The sequence below is a fragment of the Pelodiscus sinensis genome, chromosome 4, assembly GCF_049634645.1.
Source record: "Pelodiscus sinensis isolate JC-2024 chromosome 4, ASM4963464v1, whole genome shotgun sequence".
NCBI lineage: Eukaryota > Metazoa > Chordata > Testudines > Trionychidae > Pelodiscus > Pelodiscus sinensis.
In genome coordinates this window covers 96,938,764-96,961,325 of record NC_134714.1, presented here as the reverse complement: position 1 = coordinate 96,961,325, position 22,562 = coordinate 96,938,764, and the positions used below count along the sequence as shown (strand labels likewise).

At 40.9% G+C, this 22,562-nt stretch overlaps 2 protein-coding genes across 7 annotated transcripts in view; one reads left to right on the top strand and one right to left on the bottom strand.

The window, feature by feature from the left end:
• IMMP1L (inner mitochondrial membrane peptidase subunit 1) overlaps window positions 1–14,957 on the top strand; it is a 66,352-nt gene extending 51,395 nt beyond the window's left edge. For all 3 annotated transcript variants that reach the window (XM_075927802.1, XM_006128904.4, XM_006128902.4), the window contains 2 exons: window positions 6,422–6,532; window positions 14,759–14,957. In XM_075927802.1, coding sequence (XP_075783917.1) covers window positions 6,422–6,532; window positions 14,759–14,827 — 180 coding nt within the window. In that variant the 3' untranslated portion in view covers window positions 14,828–14,957. The remainder of the gene's footprint in view (window positions 1–6,421; window positions 6,533–14,758) is intronic.
• Window positions 14,958–16,947: 1,990 nt separating this feature from the next.
• Window positions 16,948–22,562, bottom strand: part of DNAJC24 (DnaJ heat shock protein family (Hsp40) member C24) — a 128,075-nt gene continuing 122,460 nt past the window's right edge. For all 4 annotated transcript variants that reach the window (XM_014576424.3, XM_075927801.1, XM_006128895.4 and 1 more), the window contains 2 exons: window positions 20,389–20,457; window positions 16,948–18,774 (listed from right to left, as the gene is read on the bottom strand). In XM_014576424.3, the coding sequence (XP_014431910.1) occupies window positions 18,650–18,774; window positions 20,389–20,457 (194 nt within the window). In that variant the 3' untranslated portion in view covers window positions 16,948–18,649. The remainder of the gene's footprint in view (window positions 18,775–20,388; window positions 20,458–22,562) is intronic.

Below are 22,562 nucleotides of genomic sequence, written 5' to 3'. Positions count from 1 at the left end.
ATATAGTTGTATCTGTACAAGTGCTTTTACCGGTATAGTTTATTCTAGACAACCCATGTGAAATAAGCTATGCCACTGCAAAGCACCATGTAATGGTATAATTGCATCTGTCTTAAAGCTTTGCTGGCATAACTATGCTGGTTAAAAAAAATCACATACTTAAGTGATATAATTATCCCAGTGAAACTTTTGTGTATACTATGTCAAGGATGAGAGAGGCTTTAGAATGCTAACAGTGATAATAAGTAGCTTGATTTTTTTTATCACCTTGTTCCAAACATCTGTAATTCTTTTGGAAGCATTATTAAAGTCACATGCTTTCTCTTTGTAACAAGGATAAATGTGAATATAACAGGAATTTTGGTTCAGTATTTAGATATGATTAATTTTGTCATAGATCTGGCACCTGCAGTTACTGCAAAATGCAGAAGTTTAACTCCTGTCATGGATATACAGAAGGAAAGCCTAGTTTACTGTTTGCGTTGTCTTTTACTCATGCTGTCTTTATGGGTCAAGTTGATTTATGATATGCTATTAATCTGTAAAACTTTCAGTGGACCGGTTCCCAATACCTTGCTGCTCTACTCATCTTATAATCTTCTTGACCTTTTGGTAGTAAAGATTCTACACTTTTGATATTGACAGTATGATCTCGAATAAACAAAGCCATATTTTTGTTAAAGAACTCTGAAAAATTGAGTATTTATGGTGTGAGGCTATATTTAATTAAAAATACACTTTTCAATATGCAAAATGGGTTGAGTGAAGCACATTTCTAGAACTATATAGGAAATAAACGGGCCAGAGTTGGTATAATTTCTGCTCAAGAGTTCATGAAGATGTGAAGAGCTGAAGATGTTTGTGCATAATTGTGCTGTAAGTGACTGGAGCCCTAATCCTTAGCTCTCTGCTTTAGCTGTGTGTCAAGAAAAGCAAAGGAGCACAGTGACCGCTGAAGTGAGGTGGTGGAGAGGGGCTATTTGTGTCCTGATGATTGGACAATATCAATGCATAGGCTGCAAGACCGCTTCAGAAACCTACATAACTAAGTATTGATTTAAAAAGACAAGGTGGGTGAGGTATTGGTGACACAAGCCCTCAAGCTTACACAGAACTCTTTTTCAGGTCTTCAGGGCTTGTTTTTTCGCTGAGCTACAGGCAAACATGCCTCTTACCATTATGCACTTGATATTTCAGATATTGTTTTCAAATGATAAGTTTGATGCTAGAGAGGCAAAGTGAGTGAGGTAATTTTATTGTACTAACTTCTCTTCATGAGAGAGACAAGCTTTCACACAGATCTTGTCTTCAGGTCTGGGAAACTTATCCAGAATGTCTCAACTAAAGAGATTGTTTAGCATAAATAGTTAACACACATTTTAAGGGACCATTCAAGGTGGTGCATTAACACCCCTCCAATTATAAGAAGGGGGGAAAAACAGGCAGGGTGTTGTTAGTTTGCTTGAGATTGTTGTAATGAGCCATAAAACCAGTCCATGATTTTTAGTATCTAAGGGTATGTCTACACTACAGAGTTAGTTCGAACTAACGGACATTAGTTCGAACTAACTTTCATAGGCACCACACTAGCGCTCCGTTAGTTCGAATTTAATTTGAACTAACGGAGCGCTTAGTTCGAACTAGGAAAACCCTCATTCCACGAGGATTAAGCATAGTTCGAACTAGCTAGTTCGAATTAAGGGCTGTGTAGCCCCTTAATTCGAACTAGTGGGAGGCTAGCCCTCCCCAGGTTTCCCTGGTGGCCACTCTGGCCAACACCAGGGAAACTCGTCTGCCCCCTTCCTGGTCCCGGACCCCTTAAAGGGGCATGGGCTGGCTACGGTGCCCGTGCCAGGTGCAAGCCTGCCAGCACCCAGCCAGCAGACCCTGCACCTGACACGGATCGAGCCACCCACCCGATGCCCCCCCAGCCCTCCCCCTCTTCCCGGGACCAGGCTGGCGGCTCCCGGGAGCTTGCCCGGGACCGCAAGAGGCGGGCACCCGCCTGGGCTAGTGCAGACATCGTGGACCTTGTCCACGATCTCCGCACTAGGCACAGGAAAGTGGCCGTCTAGAGCAGGAGAGCTGCCAGCCTGGCCACCCAGGAGCAGGTGTGCAAGAGAATCAAGGGGGTCCACTGAGACCCCCGACCCTGAGCTTCCAATGGCCGTCCTGGGTCTGACCAAAGGTCCATCTAGCCCAGTAGCCTGTCTGCCGACAGCGGCCAACCCTAGAGACCCTGGTGGGGATGGACCGAAGACAGTGACCAAGCCATTTGTCTCGTGCCATCCCTCTCCAGCCTTCCACAAACCTTGGGCAGGGACACCACTCCTACCCCCTGGCTAATACCACTCCATGGACCCAACCTCCATGACTTGATCTCACTTCCCTTTAAACTCTGTTCTAGTTCTAGCCTTCACCGCCTCCTGCAGCAAGGAGTTCCACAAGTTGACTCTTTGCTTTGTGAAGAACAACTTTCTGTTACTACTCTGAAGCCTGCTACCCATTCCTTTCCTTTGGTGTCCTCTAGTCCTTCTTTATGGGAACTCATGAAGAACTTTTCTGTATGCACTCTCTCCACCCAACTCCTGCTTTTAGAGACCTCTATCCTGTCCCCCCTCCGTCTCCTCTTTTCTAAGCTGAAAAGTCCCAGTCTCTTTAGCCTCTCTTCATATGGGACCTGTTCCCAACCCCTGATCATTGTAGTTGCCCTCCCCTCTCCCACCTCCTTTTCCCAGTCTCCCCCAGTTTTGATCAATAAAGACAGATTCCATTTTGGAAGACACGTTATCTTTATTTTGTACATCAAGAAGAGGGGCTAGGGAAGGGTAAGTGGAAGGAGGTGAGGGAGGAATGGGGCACGAGCCCCGATGGGGAGGACTGGGCTGGCTCTGCAGGCTTCTGGGGGTGGAAGCTCTCCTGCAGCCCCCCAATTGCTCCCTCTCCCCAGATAGCAGCCTGTGGCAAGTGCAGCCGGGCTGATGGCCGAGTGCTGTGATGTGCCCAGTGTGGGTACTCTGGGTAATCCAAGCCAGGACTGCTTTGCAAGCGGGGCACCCCTGAGAACTGTCTGTCCGGGGTGGGGGTCAGGACCCTTTAAGCACAGCGCTCGGCTAGCCTGAGACAGCATCTCCATGCTCTAAGTCCTCCTCTGATGCCCTGCTGGCACTGCTTCCAGCCATCCTTGAACCCGGTTCAAGGTCCACTTAATGTGGACATGCTAGTTCGAATTAGCAAAATGCTAATTCGAACTAGTTTTTTAGTCTGGATCCGTTAGTTTGAATTAGCTTAGTTCAAATTAACTAATTCAAACTAAGTTAGTTCGAATTAACGTTGTAGTGTAGACATACCCTAACAAATTCTTTGGGTGTGTTCTGCAGGTTTCCTTTAAGGATGAGGATCAAGAGGCCAGCTATAGAGTGATGACTTGGTCTTGCTTACTCATAGAATTGGTCTAGTAACAGTTATTACCTCACCCACCGTGTGTCTTGAATATCGTGGGGCTGACATGGCTACAACAGCACTGCATACAGTAGTTTGTGTCATTTGTAGCTCTGGGAGATGTAATGGATTACACCAGCAAGGTCATTTTGCCCCTTTGCGTGGATTATTGCAGGACTGAATCTGACAGTAAAGTGTAGGAGGCAGGAAAAAGTGATTGGGATGAATGATGTGTATGGGTATGCTGTCAATTACCAGTAAAACAGCACAAGTATCTGCAGTGGGGCATTTAAAGCATGTTGCATCAGACATGAAGAAAATTTGAGTGAAATGAAAGTGCCAGCACATTTCACCTATAAGTGAAACTCCAAGTAAATGTACTGAGATGGAGGTCCTAAACAGATAATTTGGACTCGTTAGAAATTTGATTGTCTTTTGTAATGACTTCAGCCTTCATTAGTTAGTTCTGTTCTGTCTACCAGTTAGTAAAATCTTTGTTTTTCTTTCTTTGCTGTTTGGTTAGGGATGTAAAATCCCATTTAATTAGTTAACCAGTTAAATTCAGGGTTAATTGGTTAACTGTTCCAATCGGGGTGGGGGGAGCTGTTCCAGCCTACCCCTGTGCTGTGGGTAGAGGCTACTCCAGCCCAGCTGATTCCAACCCCACGCTCGGCTGCTGGTTCCTAGCCTATGCCAGCAGACTTCCTGTCACCACTTTTCCCCCACCACATGCACGAGGCTGCCAACTCCCAGCACTTGCAGGTGGGAGCCTGCAGGATTGAAGCAGCCCTCTGCCTGCAGCGGGCCACTTAACTGTTCTTGTGTAATGGTATAACCAGTTACCCATTCACATCCCTGGTTTCGGTGATACCTACTGCCCCATAGGCATATTTCATTAGATTTCACAATGTTTTTTTTTTCTTTTTAATCAAGTGTAAATGAATTTGGTTTGAGCTGTGCCTCTTTTTATAAACTACTTAAATACTCATTGAGAGAGTGTTACTGGTTACTGCAGTCATCTGGAAGACCCAGATACCAGTCCCTGATTCAAAGAATATTTAAGTATTTCACACTGAATAGAATAGTTAGAACATGACACACCTGCCCCAGAATACCTTCTAGCTCAGTGGTTCACATCCTTGCTCCAGATCAAGCAGAGTGGGGATTTGAACCAGAGTGAGTGGTCTAATTGTTGGGCTATTGGGTGTAATTGGACACTACTAGCAACAACCTTTAGTTCTCACAAGAGCTGACGTGGCTTAGGCATCTCACTGTGGGAACAGGTTCATAGATATGAATCTCAAGCAAAGATAGGTACCTTCCTCTTGTCTTGATCTAGATACCCAAGTCTCTCTGGGAGCACTGCCTTATTGGTATTTCTTATTGGCCAGTTTAGGCAGGTCCCCACTCAGCTTTCTGGTTCCAAGCCTTTCACACGTATGTTACAAGATGCCTAATTTGGGTCTGTAAATTCCCCTGGGCACCTCAAATATTAGCCACTGCACCTTTGAGCCTAAGTCCTTTTTATGTACTTACCTGTGTAACAATGTTTCATATCGTTCATCCTCCCCAGATATTTTCCAGATTAGTCTGTTTCTATTCTTGCTGGTTTTCATCCAGTTTGTCTGACCTGAATAGGTACCTCTGGTAGTCAAATTACATTACTTACTCAGATTTTGTTTATATAGTTCTGTGACAGTACTTGTTTTAGTATAAAATTTAGGTATCTATTTTCTTCTCAAACTTTCCATAACTTTCATTGCCTGAGGGATTATAATCACCCTTCCATCATAATTTACAAATTTAATGTTTAGTTATATGCAATTGAAATTATATATTTATGATGTAGGTAAGTTTTATCCATCTGGTTTTAGTTTTTCTGACAATGTATTAAAGTTGTCCTGAATAGCTTGCTGCTTAAACACAGGTATTTTGGGATTGCATATTACATTTAAATGCCTATGTTTGATTATTTTCCTACTTCTTAGTAGCTAGTAGGAAGTATTATGGTATTTGTGAAAGTTAAGTCTACCCTAGACTTAACTTAGGCATATAAACTATCAAATATAATATTTAAGAATTTTGCTTTTAAGAGCTTATCCTTATCTAAAGTTGTAAAACGTTCTGTGATTGTATTTTGTCTTACAGACATAGGCATTGCATGCTGTATATTTTTAATCAATTCTTTCATGCTAAATTAAATGTATGAAGCTCTGAACTGTTATTTTATTTACTAATGCAACTGAGAGTTTGTTTCTCATGTTTTCATTGAGCTAGCCAGGTCCTGAATTTATGGCATGTAATATAGTTAATGCATAGTACGTATAGGTAATAAAAGGTCTTTGTCATATAGTATAAGGTCACCATCATTAACTTTCAAATTATAAAAAGAGACTTGCTGTTTTGTGATGGTCATTATTGCAATATAATGTGTTGTGGATTCTGCCTGCACACAGAATGAACTGTGATCTTAATTAGAACTTTGACAAGCCCACTCCGATAAAATGATGAGATTATTCGTAATTGATGTCACAATCAATTACTATTTAGATAATCACGAGCCTACTAACAGGTCTAGCCTTGGTGCTGGCCCCAGGATGTTGATGAGTGTGTGGCTGCCCTGTTCATGCTGTTACTGCGACAGGAGGGCAGATTTTCAGTCAACATCCTAATGACCTCTTTTGAAGTCTATTAAATTAATGACCCTGTCATACTGGTCTAACCTCTTACAACTTCATTTTGGATTTTTTGTTGCAAACTAGTGTTTCTGGAGCATGTGAGAACACAGATACTTGGAAATATATTTTTTCTAATCTAGCACTGTTTTAGAAATTGCAGAAGTATTAATGCATGGCATGACAAGAAAACACAAGAGGGGTTGTCTTTAAAAGGTTATATCTTGGGGGATTGAATTGCCTTTAAAGAAACACATTCTTATTCTACATTGTTTAAGTTGTATTTTGATCCTCCCTAACTATAGGTCCCTAAAGGGCATGTTTGGTTAGAGGGAGATAATCTCAGGAATTCTACAGATTCCAGGTGTTATGGACCTGTTCCTTATGGACTGATAAGAGGACGCATTTATTTCAAGGTATACCTATAGGCTCTTAAAACAAGTTACTTCAAACATTGTTAAAAAGATATTTGAGCAGAAGTCTACTCACATTCTTAGCGGCCTTGCTGAACTAAATGGGGATGAAAATCCGAACAAGCTGTTCTTTTTATCCTAACAGGTTGTTTCAAGAAAAGGCTCTCCATAATTTTGGGGCAGAGACAAACAATTTCACTTGAAAGTGTACACTTTAAACGATCATCATCATTAAGGCTGTGTCAACACTATAGTTTTGTGTTTAGCTATTTTATATAATTTTAAACAAAATATGAGATATAGTTCCATATTGCAAAGAACAGAGACTGAGCAGGAGGTTTTCTTTTCCATATTCAGTTACTTTAGATCCTTAACTCTAGATTCACTGCCTGGCCTATAGCATCCTAACTATACTTATTAAAGTTGGCTGAGAGATTTCAGTTTAACTCATGAGAGGTCTACCATAATTATCTACCCTTCACTGCCCGAGAAGAATCAAGTTTCTTGTTAAATGTTTTGTTAAGCCTATATGCAACAACATGTAACCTACTTTTAATGCTTTAATAGTCCTATAACCATATTTCCTATTATTATAGTTCCATATTATTTGTCTGTATTATGAATCAGTACACCACTGTATTTAATCACTTATCAAAAATAAGGAGCTAGTATTTTCTCTTTTTAACAATTACTCTGGGGAGCAAGCTGGTACAACTCAGTAGGTTCATGCAGAAGGTATCAGAAAACTAGGTTTATACTCTGCTGTGGACAAGTGAAAGGTTGCTGGTAACTATTTACCACACATCATAAAAACCACTACATACTGCATGTGTGCCCAGAAAGGACACAGCTATCGTAAAAATATTTTTGTATTTTACATTAATGCATCTTAGAATTATTAGGAGTGCATTTTGACTTTTCAGAGAACCTTGAAACTACTGAACATGATCAGTAATTGCTTACTAAACCTGAAATAACATTTCCCCCCTCAGCTTTGTCTGACCTCTGTTCTTTATGGGTTATTAAAACATTTCCCAACAGTGTCTCCTTGGCACATTACAAATTCTCACTGTTCCATCCCTGATCTTTGTCTTAATATGAATTTCTAGAGCAAAGAATAATGAGTACTCTAAACAATGTGATGATTCTGTGATAGACAAATACCCAAAAAGGATAAGTTGTCCTGGTTGTGGCTTAGTTTGATTCATGTCTGTAAAAATACAACACTATTTAGTACATCACCCACTTAAAATGTGTGTAGCTAATAAATCCATTAAATTAGTAAGAATCTAGTGCATCTTACTGAAAAATCTCCAATATTGGAGAACTGCCACTTACTATTATGTTTTCTAGTCTGAGGTGGCCTTTTGCCAACTGATAATTATTTATGTTCTGCTGATGAGAATAAAGCATATGGTGTGTAACAAGCAAGGGTGAATTTATACTTCAAAACATAGTATGTCTATAGATTTGTAACAGTGATGTAGCTATAAATCAGCGTATAGTAATCTGCATAACACTATAGTGTAGTCATTAGAAGAACATTTCTTTTTTACTTTTAAGAATGAACAAAACTAAGCTGTTATAGCTTAAAAAAAATTCGGCAAATCTTGAGCAATCATGATTGGTGTAAAGTCACCGAGCTTCTATGTCAGAGAGGTTATAGTGCGAAGTTCCACCTCTCTCTGGTGGCTCAAGGCAAAGCAAAGATCAACAGCCAGCTTAGCACTTGAAGTGCCTTGCTATGGAGAACCCCAGACTTCTTTGCCTCAGTCCTGGTTAGAAGACAAACCAAAGGCCTCTCTTTTGGATCCAAGTTTTTCAGGTTAGGACTACCAAAATCATCTGAATTAAACTAACTGGAGATTCATGGAAAACTGATTTAAATAATTAAAAAATAAAACTCTTGGCAAAGGAATTTGGGCCAGATTGCCTCAGGCCCTCTGAGGAGGGAAGATTACTGATGGAGCAAACCTATTTCTTTATCTGTTGAAATTGGAACAGTTGTTGTTCCAGATATGAAGTGTCTAGATTTATTGTGGGCTGGTAACCATAAACTGAAGACATGCATGGAAGAAAAGGGCTATAGCTCTCCTCAAGTCAATGGCACAAAAGAGACTTTCTTCTCAGCTGCTTCTACAGTTATCCCGTCCTCACCAAACATCTTGCCTCAATATTTTGCTGAGATCATGTGTTTTACTTGCATATTTACTTTCCAAAGATGGAGAGAGGGTTCATGGCATATGAAAGAGAAAACTACAGCTGCCCTTCAAGGCTTGCTCTTTTCTGTTCAGGGACATTTAGAACTGTACTGGCTAAGCTGTGGAGAAGTTTACAGAGGCTCCAAACAGCAACATTGAGGTCTAGGAACAAACCAGAGTCCCCTGTGTCAGTGTGAGGACCAGATCTATACCAACCATGGAAATGAACCCATGGAAGACCTATTCACCAGAGGCAGTATTGAAGGTCTCATAATGGCTCTGGAGTATCCCAAAGGAACAGTAGTTGCAGTAGCCTAGGAGTCAGCAGCAGTCTTGCTTCAGCAAATGAGCATTTTGCCTCCTTTAGTGTCTTCAGTCCCAGCACAGACAATTCAGAGGGTAATGCTACCTTCCTCAGTAGTAGTTCCATGGTGACTATTGTCTCTCCACCACCAGGGTGCCAACAGAAATAATTAAGTGGCTTAACTTTTAATATGGAGTGAAAGACAAGCTTCATTCTTAGTACCTTTTTTGCTCCAGGAAGTAGAAAGATCCCTCTATCATATCCCAAAGCTCCAAGTTACTAGGAAGAAGTTAAGTGGGATCTTTCTGAATGTCTCTCCAGCTCCGCTCAGGGTTGAGGGATAATATAGGCCCATGCTGCCACATTCACACTATCTACCCACCCCCCAAAAGTGGCTAACACTTGATAAACAGAAGACCATTAAATCTGCACTTTTTTGTATTAGTTTTAAAAGTGTTCCTCCCTTTAGACTGACTCAAGATTTGCCCTCTGCCAAGTGAAGGTTAAGGTCCTCCTGCAAGGACTGAGGTTCTCAGAAGAACATGAAGGAAGGACTGTTTCTTCTCATCACTCATTAAGAAAAAAGCTGCAATATTGAACTGAAGAGATCATATTTGGGGTCAGGAAGGAATTTTCCTCCAGGGTAGATTGGCAGAGGCCCTGGAGGTTTTTTGCCTTCCTCTGTAGTATGGGGCACGGGTCACTAGTGGGAGGATTTTCTGCATCTTGGGGTCTTTAAACCATTGTTTCAAGGACTTCAATATCTGAGATATAGGTGAGAGGATTATTCTAGCAGTGGGTGGGTGAGATTCTGTGGCCTGCATCATGCAGGGGGTCAGACTAGATGATCAAAATGGTCTCTTCTGATCTTAAAGTCTAGGAGATCAAAACTAATAAAAAGGAGGTATAAATAGTTTCTACTTATTCTACTCTCACTCCATGAAACAATCCAGGAGCCACCACTCCCAGAAAGAAAACCGAAAAACATCCCAGAACTACTTTCCAACTAAAGCAAAGAAAGAATTATGTATTCCATTATCCTCAATGTTTTGAAGAAACAATCAAGGTTTAATGGATTCCCTAGCAAAGCTAAGTATTCTAGATACAAAATGCAGAGGTTCTGTTCTATTTATCCAAAGACAAGAAAATTTAGTCCTACCAAATTTGGGTACAGCAGCAACTTTTTTAGTAAAAGACACTAACTGCCTCCGAGGCAAAGCCACGGGTGAGTTGAGTATGATGCAGTCAGGTCAGGATCAAGATATAAAAAAAGGCAAGTTTGAACTGAAAGCAAATACAAATAAGAGCTAACAGCTTATTTTGTAGCAAATGGTTTTACCTTAGATTCACATTTGCCTCCATGGCCTCTAATCTGGTGATACTCTGGATCTCTCTCCTGAAAGAAAATACACAAGTAAAACACCTGAGTCTCAGTCAAGTATTTAAGGGGCAAGGTGTTTGGTGAGGACATAGGAGGGGGGAAAAACTGTAGCAGAAGCAGGTAAGGAAAGTCTCTTCCTTCTCTTTGGCGCATGTCTTTGGTTTATGGTTACCAGCCCATAAAAAGTCCACAGAGACTTAATATCTGGAAGAGGGAGAAAGTCCTATTTCAAGAGATCAAGAAACCTGAGTTGCCTTCTGGAATACCCACATCAAATCATAAATTGTCTGATTCTACATCCCACATCCAACACTACCTCTTTTTTTTTTTAGATGGAAAGGGGATGGGGGAGAAGAGGCTTCATAAGTGTAAAGACGACTCCTACATCAAGGACAGTTCTACAGGGTTATGCTATTGAACTTATAACATTCCTCAGACAAGTTGCTAGTCTGTCCCAGTATGGAGAACAAATAAATACTAAAGAAGCTTCAGGGGGTAGCTAAGTTAGTCTGTACAGGATAAACTTAAAAAACAACAAATAGTCTGGCAGCACTTTAGAGACTAACAAAACATATAGATGGTATCATAAGTTTTCGTGGGCACAACCCACTTCTTCAGATGACCTGAGGGTTTTTTCAGCATTTGAGCCATAGAATAAGAATCAGAGAGACAGACTTTTTTTGGTGTGTACTTTATTTTTTTTGCCCCAAAGAAAATAGGAACACAAGACCCATCATAAGTTTTTGGATAGAAATCCTGAAGTCTAATTGCAGCTCTGTCATGCAAGATTTCATGACTTCAACAGTCTTCGAAGAGGCTTATCTTCATTTGCCAGGCAAGGAACTCGACTGAAAATGTGTGCACTGTTACAATGGGAAGCATTTTCAGGACAGGGCTCTCCAATTTGGATTAGTGACTACCCCACAGGTCATCACACAGAGCTTGGTGGGAGAGCAGCCATTGTCAGAAAGAGAAGGATACACACATATTCCCACTCAGATGATTTCATCAGGTCCTTGACCTATCAGATTGTCCTTCTGGATCTAGGGGAGACTGTAACCTGCTTACTGGCTGATGGGTTTCTGTGAACATAAAGGCCCTTTCAACCACCTCAAGACTTGGCCTACAGAAACATTCAACTATGTGTAACAGGCCTGATCTTGCTAATATTCTCTCTTAGCAAATGGCCTGCATCTAAATCACCCTGACCTCCATGCTAATAATTGCTTAGTGGGTAGGGCATTCATCTGGGACTCCGGAAGCAGCCTGCTGCTACTGCAGACTTCCTGTATCATCCTGAGAAAGTCTTCATGCCATAGTTCCCATCTGTGATATAGTACCTTATTACCTCAAAGAGGTGCTATGAGGATACATATTTCCAGGATCATTCCTAAATGCCAATCTGCTATTAGGAATTATCCTGGATATAAAGAAGATGTTTAAAATTACTCCTACCATATTGGAAAAAATTGCAACTAATCAGAATCTGAAAAAATATTGATCTAAGGTCAGTCACTTCCTCCTTCAAATGATGGATTCAGCCTTTGTGATTCCCAACAGGAGTACTGGTTCACAATCATAGATTCACAATTACCAATTATACCAGTTAACCTCAAGGGATCGTGGTTCTTTTTGGAGAAGAGGGATATGAAGTAGCTAGAGCTACAGGCATCAGCAGCAGCATCCAGGCACCATTACAATGACCTCTGTCTAGGAAGATTTCTGATGAACCCAGGAAGCTGAGTAGCAAATATTGGCTCCTCAGCCACCGTGCAATGTGCATGGCTCATAAGCAAACTTCCCACATCTGAGCTGAGCCTGCCCTGCCATACCCACTGCCCATGCCTGTGTTGACCAACAAAGGAAATCTTTGTCTCTCCACAAAGCAGCAGCTAATCTACTTACTTGAACAGAATATCCTCCTAATCATCTCTCTGAAAACCTCCCATTATAAAGGGGAGAGAAAGCAATAGCAGGCTGACTCAGGATGGGCCTGGATTGAAAGGGGGAAATCCTTAAATGGTTCAGGTGATGTAAAGAAAGTTAGAGGTTTAAGCACAGGCCTCTTCACATTGAGGGGAAAATTGAAGAGATAACCAAGGAGACCAGAGCAAGAGAAAAGAACCAGAAGGGGAAGCCATTAGTGCTCTGTCTCAAAGACCATAAGGCCTACATTACAACTTTCCTCCTGTACCTCTACTGGCATGACCAAGTGTCTGTTGACAAAGTATGCAATTACTTTCCCCAAATTCTTATACTAATGCTACAGAGACACACATTAATACTAAGACAACCAAAGTAATGGATCTCAGCGATCCTAAAGGATAGATGGGCTAAGGGTATCAATCGCAATACAGACCACTGTCCTAGCAAGTATCTTGAATGATAAGGAATAAAAGATTTCTAATTGGCACCACCTATGGTAGGGCTTTAACAAAAACATTTGAATCACTACTTTCTATTTTGGCCTACTTTATCTCTCTCAAAATGGGTCTCAGTAGCAGTAACCTCAGCTAAAAGGGGATTATTAGAACTCAACATTGTCTATGCATTTTCCATCAAGACAAAATGATTCTTTGGATGCACTCAATTTTTTCCAGAAGCAAACACTTTTTTGCAGGTCACAAGAACTAACTTCTCTTTCCACTCTAGTCCTAGGCTTCCCAACAAGACTAAATGGCATGAAAGGGATGAAGCAAATTACTCTAAATCAAGAACATGGAAACTTACTGGAGGCTCACAGCATTTAGAACACTCTTCAGCAGGGTGGAACTGATTTAAAACATATTGAATTAATCATGATTTAAATCAGTAGTCAGGAAGCCTTGATTTAATCATGGTTTTCTACATAAAAGTGGTTTAAAAATGAGTAGTCCTGTGGCACCTTAGAAAATCTATTTAGACTGACTCAAGATTTACTCTCTGCCAAGTGAAGATAAAGGTCTGATTTAAATTTTAAAAATCCTATTTTGGTTTAAAAAAAATTTTTTTTTAATCCACCCTGCTTTTCAGCTAAAAGGCAGGCCTTTAAAACCGCTACTAAAAAAAAGGAGCAAAGCGTGTTAAAGAAGCCTATGGAGCATCTGGAGCAAATTCACTGGATAAATTCACAGCTTACTCCAAGGAGCTCCGCAACTTGTTCAGAAAGTGCCTAATGTGAAAACTGAAAGGCAACGATGTGGACATCAGTGCACCTCTTCATGAAACATTACAACATTGAATTCTCTTCTTTAAGAGTATTTCAGAATGTACTGCCGCAGCACTAACTCAAGATCAGTTCCCATGTAAACAATGTGCATCTCTTCCCCTCCGCCTCCCCCCCGCTGAGTATGCTTTCCCCATCCCACAGTACAGGCTGTCATACACAAGGGTGTATGGTTGGATATGGTCAGAGGAAAACTTTTTACCTGTGAATTTTCTAATACTCAAGTGTGCAACAGTCTGGCCCAACTAGAGTGGATTCATTTGTCTGAGAAGTGAAGCTGCTTCTCTCCGCTGTCCCATCTTTATATAAAGGATTTTGCTTCCTAAGGCTGTGTTATGAGGTTCATATGTCCAAGATAGGTGACTTGTGCAACAATATTGAGTAAATCTATTTTCAGCTTTGGAAGCAGTCATTCGGGGCTCTCCACAGAGGAATCTTTGTCAGACTTTGTTCTGCCTCCAGTCAGCAGGAAGAATTATTATTACTACTATAATACAAACTGTCCAATATGGAGGACATTAAAAAAAGATGGAAAAGTAAAGAAAATCTTCCCATCACAATATCCTTATATTAACTATAGAATTAAAAGGTGACATAAGATATATAAGACTGCAAGTCTCGAAATGCTGTATATTTCACTTAACTAAGATTATTAGAAAAATGAATGTAGATATCTGAAGCCACACATCCCCCCATGTAGCCATGTCAGTTAACCACCCACTAGTAATCAATGGTTTTATATTTGTATGGTGGTTCTGAACAGATACTGGAAGTTACTGAGACGTAATCCCATTTCAGCAGCTCACAATTTGTGTCAGAATGATTAATCAGTTTTTTACAAAAGATAATTCAGAATTCTATCCACAGTAGTTTCAGTCCATTTTTGGTGTTTTAATGAACTCAAAGTTGGATTATTTTACTTTTTTATAAATACATACGAAGTAATAAGCAAACATTAGCAGTAATCCCTTAATTTCCCAGATTTCTCCATCAGTGAAACTGAAGCACAAAATAGCACTGTTTATTCAGTCAGTTACCTGAAACTTTGCTATTCCTCGCACCATCTGGATAAATGGATGTATATTGTTCTGAAATTAGAGATGTGATCAATTAACTTCTACTACATTTCCTTTTACAGATATGGCCTCTGAATGATTTTGGATTTCTGCGTGCTAGCCCTAATGGTCACAGATTTTTGGATGATTGAGTGAACTAATAAGTTACTTCTGTCAGTTTACTTATTAGTCTTCTAATGCTTTAATAGATTTTTTTTTACTGATTGAAACAATGTACTTTTATTTACAAAAAAATTAAAGATTGAGACTCAGATATCACAATTTTGGAGTTTGTCTCATTTTAACAATATCCAGAATAAAAAAAAAATATGCTGAAGTTAGTTATGGAAATTAAATACCTTTGTAATTACAGGATAAGTTATTCATCGTTCTTTAACCATTCATGGTGAGTCCATTTACAACCCAAAAAAGGGTCTTATAGTCTAAGGCAGGGGTCTCCAAACTACGGCCCGCGGGCCGAGGCCCTCTCATCCGGCCCGTGGAGACTGTGACGGGGAAGAAACTCCCCACACTGACAGCCCCTCCCCCGGAGAAGCACCGAGTGGCGCAGCGCAGCGGAGCCCAGGGGAAAGCCCACGGGGAGGGGAGCGAGGGCGCACAGCCGCAGGCGCGGCAGGCGAGGAAGGCGGCAGGACCCAGGAGGAGAAGGGGCAGGGACGCCAGGGTGAGCGGCACGCCCCGTGCGTGCCGGCTCAAAAGGGGGAGGGGCCGGAAGGACAGGGGCGACCGGCACTCACTTTCTTTTGGGCAGGCAGCCAGGAGAGGGAAGCCTGAGGAGCCAGCGGGACGGAGGAGGGACTCTGGACCCGCGCAGCCCTTGCCCTGGGCAGCGAGACTCCCCGGCCGGGGGTGCGGGGGATCGGAGCCGCCAACGGACGGCCACACGCCCTGCGGACCGACAGCCGAGCCCGGGCTCTGCGCGTCCCTCACAGCAAGAGGGGTTGGGACTTGGCGTGGACAATTGCTCCCTATTGGCCAGTGCGTTCTTATCCTATTGGCTAGCTCTCTCATGAGGTCACTAGTGGGCTGGGCTCTATTTTGGCATCCAGGAAACAATTTCACCATTCACACTAATACAGGTGTTCATGTGTAGTGTATCAATGTGTTATTAAATAACTGAATAAAATAATATTAAATAAATAATTAAAAACAACATCCATGTTTTGATTGTTTTTTATTTGGACCTCAAGTGTGTAGTCGGCCCCCGAACTGCTGTTTGATAGTTAATGCGGCCCTCGGGCAGAAAAGTTTGGAGACCCCTGGTCTAAGGGCTAGACTCACATAGGAGATTTTGGCTCAGCATCACAATACCTGATTTTAGGCATTCAGTCTCCCTGTATAATGCATGGGGAGAGTTAAACAGCTAAGAACAAGATTAATACAAGTTGCGTCAGGGGGCTACCCAAGTTAAGCAGAAAAAATACTAAGAGTGATGGGGTATAAGCAGAAGCAGATTGACATGGCTGTGATGGAGCCATGGTAACATGTAGAATGGAATTCCCTCTTGAATGGTCCCTTGCAAGTCTTCGTTCAGGAAGAGTCAAGATGGGTAAATTCAGGCTTATTAAATCCCTCAAAACAATATCTTCCAACTTCATTCATGATTGGCTTCATGTTCGGTTTTCTTCAACTTCAGGTCTGTTAACCTTTATATTGAATATGATCCCACCATTGCAGTTACATTGTTCTCAACTGTTGCAACTCGCCCGCATCATCATGCTGTAGCCTTTTTTTATACTAAAACCAATTTAGTATTCTCTCCGCAATTTTTAATGGCCACGTTTTTCCTCCACACAATACAGTTGTCATCACTACTGCATTGAAGTCTTAGTTGTAACACAGACATACTAATGGTGCCCAAAACAAGGGCTCTGAAGACAGTGAGATTCCATTAACACAAAACAAATCTACCATATGATTTCTTTGGATAACAGCACTTCCTGCTGTCAACTGACTACCCAATAGGATAGAACTATTCACTCATTCAATGCCATTGACATCTACATGCAGCATCAGAAGATCATTTATTTCCATTTTACAGAAGGTAGCATGGCTTTCCATTTTATAACCATTAATCTGAAGTTTCACAGATTCTGCAGTTATGGTTTTACCTGGCGAGACTATATCATTCATGCACTTAAGAGTCTCAAAAAATTAATCATTAAAATTCACACATTCTATATTGTCCTCAGTCAGCTTTTTCATCAGATAATCTATTAGAACATTAAATAATAATGCGGAGATGCGAACACACTGTGGTATGCCTGATTTTATTGAAAAAAATCAGTCTAAAATACAACCATTGATCCTCACACAGTTAAATGTACCATGTTACAATTTCTCTCCCTTAAGTACCCCATCCCAGTGGGGCAGTAGCCATAATGCTGACCAATATACTGAGTGAGTCAAAAGCCAACACAAAGTTTTTAAACATGTTGACTTTGTTGCCGCTCCAGTAATTTTTAATAACATTCCTCAAAACATATACATATGAGCTACCCTGCCCTTCAAGAGCAGCTGGACACTCATCTTCACTAACGATTCACAGCCATAAACTCTCCCTAGAGTTAGACCTTTAAGCCAGGTCAGCCCTTTCTCACAAAAAAAATAAGTGGTAATGGTGATCATTATTAACAGGGACAGCAAAAGAGAGTGACTTTATAGTTCAGTGGTTAGGACATTCATCAGGGAGGCTGAGTCATTGGTACAGGGAGTAGAAACTAAGAACAGCATCAAGAGACTCACTCCACAAAACACTTTAACCTAGTGACTAGGGTACTCAACTAGAATGTGGAAGCCCTGGATTCAAGTCCTTGTTTCAGATCAGGCACAGCGAGGACCTGAACTCACCCTCATTCCAAGTGAGAGTTCAAGCACTGGCTATTGGGATACTGCCTCTCTAACCCTGTTTCATGTGGCATCTGATCCAATAGGCATGTTATTAGGCAGCCTCTGAGAACATCTACCTGATCAGATCCTGGTGGCTTTGTACGTGCTCACTCATAGAAACAGACACCTTGGGGATTTCGCCACCAGCAATTTAGGCACCTAGAGATTTTAGCCTCATACAGGATTAGGAAGCAGCTAAGCAGAGGCTTTGAGGACCTACATTTTTGACTTTGTGACAATCTTATTGTGGATCTAGCCCTAAGATTCTATTAGTAAGATATTCCAAATATAGTTAAAAGTCCAAATGACTTGTACAAAATAACGACTGCAAAACTGTTTCTTGGACACGTCACCATGCAAATTCTTGAGGTGGCAAAACCACTTTGTACGTAGCAACACTTTAAACAGCACATTTGCAGATACACAGTTCTTAATATGGGGGGTATTAAACATGCCTCTGATCTTCACTACTGGAGTCTGCTAACTCTTGACACGTAGGAAAAAGCTAGCATCTTTATGCATATAAGCTGCTTAATTCAGTTGCATATGCCTAATGTAAGACTGCTTGAAAAGTTTAGACCATTTTCAAAGAAGGCACAGGACCACTGTTTTGCACAGTAGTTGCTTCCTAGGAATTTTACCTTTCCTCATTTTAACACATAGGCTTATCTACACTCTCTTCAAATCACAGTGTAACCATTTTTTCCCCAAAGAATACTTCAAGTGTCTATAAAGGTAACTTGTCACCTGACTCTTGTCCATTTCAAAGGAGGAATGTGGAAGTGCCCTATCAACTAGTCGAGTAGTTGATGGAATTTCCATCGACTAGTTGATTACTCGATATTTAATATCCTTAGTTCAAGTACAGAAACTGGAGCACAAAAAGCTTTTTTGTACATAACTTTGGTTTTCTGGTTAAAACTTGAAAAGAGATTTAAGCCCCCCTTTTCAGCCCTGCTAGCATTTGTAATGCACACCTTTCCCCTGACACATTTGTTAACAAATACTGTCCACCAATATTCAGCTGGATGAAACCAACATGTGCAGGTGAGACTATTGATACTTCATCGAAGGATCTCTATAATTAATGAACATGTGTCACAGTAAACCAAGGTAACCTCTTCAGCTTCATTTCTGGAGACCGTATATTTTCCACCACATCGGCATGAGCATGTATAACACTGTTCATCTGTTGAAACAAGCCATTTAAAAACTTAGTACTTGAGCACAAATTGTTTGAAGCAATCATTGAAAAGATATGCAATCTTACTATTGAACTGATAATGGAAGATATAATTCTGCAGAGTTTCTAAAGGACCTTTAAGGTAGACTCTGAATACAGCAGTTCCTGCTATAGCTGTAACATAAAAGGGTAGTATTTCATGGACTATATGGCACTCTGTGCCAAGCAAAGAAGGAATCGTTTTAGTACACAAAATAAAGATTTTGTTTTTAAAAGTGTATCCTCCAATAAACTAGGGCTCAAATCTGCAAAGAATCAGTACTGAATTCTGACAAAGTGCCAAAACTAGTGGAGAAGTTAGGAAATCACTTATGTGAGAACAGATGGGATGTAAATACAATTTTCTGAGATTGACAGTTAGCTTCAGTAATGCTGGTTATGAAGATTAAAAAACAGTTCTGAAGTTAGGCTGCAGGAGAGAGAAGCATAAAGCAGAGGAAAGATGGGAGGCCAGATTACAGTGCCCATGATTATTTTAAAGAAGTCATGTGATTTAAAAAAATCCAAATTATAATTAGAGAAATGTAGCAAACCCACTTACTCCTCTAAGAAAGAGAGCGCAAAACACTAGAGAAAGTGCAAAAGTGCTGACTAGCATAGAAAGTCAAGCAGCAATTCCAAATCTATATCCAGCAGCACTGAGGATGGGTATTTGCATAATTTATAAAGATATGAGAGGATAAGACTGATAAGAAAACATAAAAGGTGGGAAATTATTTAATTTTTGCTGTTCTATTCATTAAGAGTACATCTAGACTATGTTTTACTTTCAAAAGAAGATACACAAATTCCCGTAGAATTTGCATGTTTTCTTCTGATCACTTTGTCGAAAGAGCAAGCAGTCTAGATGCAGTTCTTTTAAAAAAAACCAACAAACTTTTTTCGAAAGAACCTGTAAACCTCATTTTTTGAAGAAGAATGGTTCTTTCGAAAAAAGGTTTGGTGTGGATTTTTTTTGTTTGTTTGTTTTTGTTTTTTTTAAAAGAACCACATCTAGACTACTTGCTTGTTTGAAAAAAACCTCTTTCAAAAAAGCAATCGGATGCTGCCGAATTTGCATATCTTCTTTCAAAAGTAAAACATAGTCTAGATGTACCCTTAGTCATATCAGCAAAACCAACGAAAAAAAAAAGACTAAAGTAAATTTGAAAGGGAAAGCCAAGCAACAAACAAAGTTTAAATAAATCAGAACAATATATCAAATCAGACATAAAAAAAACTTAGCAAATATTTCCAGTCATCACAGTCAAGGGACATTAAAAAGCCAAGAGGCTCAGACTGAGGGCATGTCTACTATAGCATTACATCGGCATATCTGCATCACTGTAACCCATCTGGTGAAGAAGCTCTGTGCTGATGGGAGATTGTTCTCTGGATGACACAGCCCCTATGTGCAAACTTGTATCACTCGAGGGGAGGGAGCTTTTTTAATCCCTAAACTAAATAAGTTAAAATGACCTAAGTGGTAGTGTAGCCTGCCCTGTGGAAGCAGCCAGATTGACTCTAGCCAAGACATTCCATTCCTCCCCTCTCCATATAAAAAAGGGGAAACATTCATACCTTTATTCCAGGACATGTTGTCAAGACAAATTTGAGCATCCACTGGCCATGTTTGCATTAGATCATCTTCTAAAAGAAAATAGTTATACCTGTTCAGTTCTGAGAATTTGAAGAGACAGAACTATTGTGTTTCTTACCTGGTAGTCCCTTGTATAAACAGATCACTACTTAAGTCACTAGAAGTTCTACCCATGATGAATATAGTCAATGAGGCATTTCTCTGGAATGGGTTTGGCACCCATGTCTCTGTTATAAGGCTGGGAGTGCCTCACAATCCCCCAAAGATGCTTGCAAAAGCTTAAGAAAATATTGAAAGGCAGGATACTGATTTAAATAGGTCATCTACTCACCCCCAAAGGATGGGGAGGGGTGTTAAATGGGCAAGCTTTCATTGTTAAAAAGTTCAGATACCATTATGACAAACACGATAAAAATGCCCAGAATAACTTCGATATAGTTACGTTCATGCCGCTGAAATGCTAGATGTGATGTAATGGGGACTGTATTGCTGTGTTGCTTTGTGAGCTGTGTGGTTCCTATTGTCCTGAGCACTGCAGCATAGTCTGCAGGAAGGAGGATGACTCAGACAGAAGTGTATTTTGCCTCTCACACCGAGGGCCAGACATAGGAGATCATTCCTGCCCAGAAAGGGGAACAAAGGTTAGGCGGGGCTGACAACAGGCTGGGGACTAGGACTTGGGGGATGAATCAATCTCGGCTGGGTTAGGATGAGAGAAGGGGCTTAGAGCAGGAAAAGGGGGAGAATGCTCTTGGTCCCTGTGTTAACATCAATCCTGTGCTATGCCATATCCTGTGAACCAATAAACCTGTTGTACTTGCTGGTTGAGTCATGTCCGGCTGCGGATGGGGGTGCAGGACCTGGTGACTCCCTCACTTCCTACAAAGACTGACCAAGTCCAAAGATCAAATTATGCTATATTTAAAACATTTTAGATTGAATAAGAGGGAAACAGAGAGATTAAATTAGTATTTAAGTTTGAAAAAAGTTTACTGTTAGAAGTACACAAGCAAATAATTGTAGCATGTGGTCCTCCATGCACACTTTCACAAGCCATTACGCCATCGCTCAGCAGGCCTGGGATGATGCAGCTCTTAGTTAAGGTGGTGTTGTAATCCATTATTGATTAGAGGAGTCACTATTCTCTGACCCCACCTCCTAGGTTTTAGCTAGGGAGTCACCTCAGTAGAATGGACATGAGCAAGCACTCAAAGAAGAAAAAATGGTTACTTACCTCTCGTAACTCTTGTTCTTGGAGATCTGTTTTTCATGTCCAATCGAAATTCCACCCACCTCCCCTTCGGAGAGTTCTGGCAAGAAGGAACAGAGCAGAGAGGGCCAGCAGGGGTATATATGCGCCAATATAGAGGCGCCACTCCAGGGGGCTCCCTGGCTGGCCCAACAAGTACTGCTGGGGAAAAAAAACTCCAGAATCCATGCACATGGCGCACACCCACCTCATTCAAATGGGCATGAGCAACACATCTCGCAGAACAACAGTTACGAGAGGTAAGTAACCATTTTTTCTTTTAGCTAGAACTAAAATCACACACAATTGCACTGAGCATTCCTTTGTTCATTTTCTTCTGCCTACTCAAAAATTCTTGTGTCTAAAATGTGTCCAACATAAAATGAAAATTCAGTATGTTCTTAATTAACATTAAGTATATTTTAATGTTACATGAGTTCTGCTCAAGCTGACTTACAGACGTTAGTCAAAGCATTTATTACACTGGCAACCATGAATATTTCTAGCAGCATCAAAAAGAAAAAGTCTCCACCAGGCTCTTCTCTCCTGGTCCCTGCTGTAATGACTTGAGAGACAAGACCACCCATCTACTTTCTGCTTCTCCTCTTTCACGGAACATGATGATACTTTCACTATGCAGCCGCCTCTTTTCAGAAGTGGGGCAAGAGAAAGGAAAACTTGTGGGGTAAGATGAGACATTTCAGAGGGGAGGGAAGGTCCACATTCCCCTCTGCAGCACAGTGAGCAGGCAGATGGCAGGAAAAAAGTACTTGAGGCTGTGGAGGGTCCACTATTTCCCAGATCCCTTGAAGGAGAAGGTATAAATTCAGCTGAAAAAACAGGCCACCCTTCACAGGTTTTACCAAGGTGTGCTCTAGCTCAGGACAAGTTTCTCATAGAAACAGG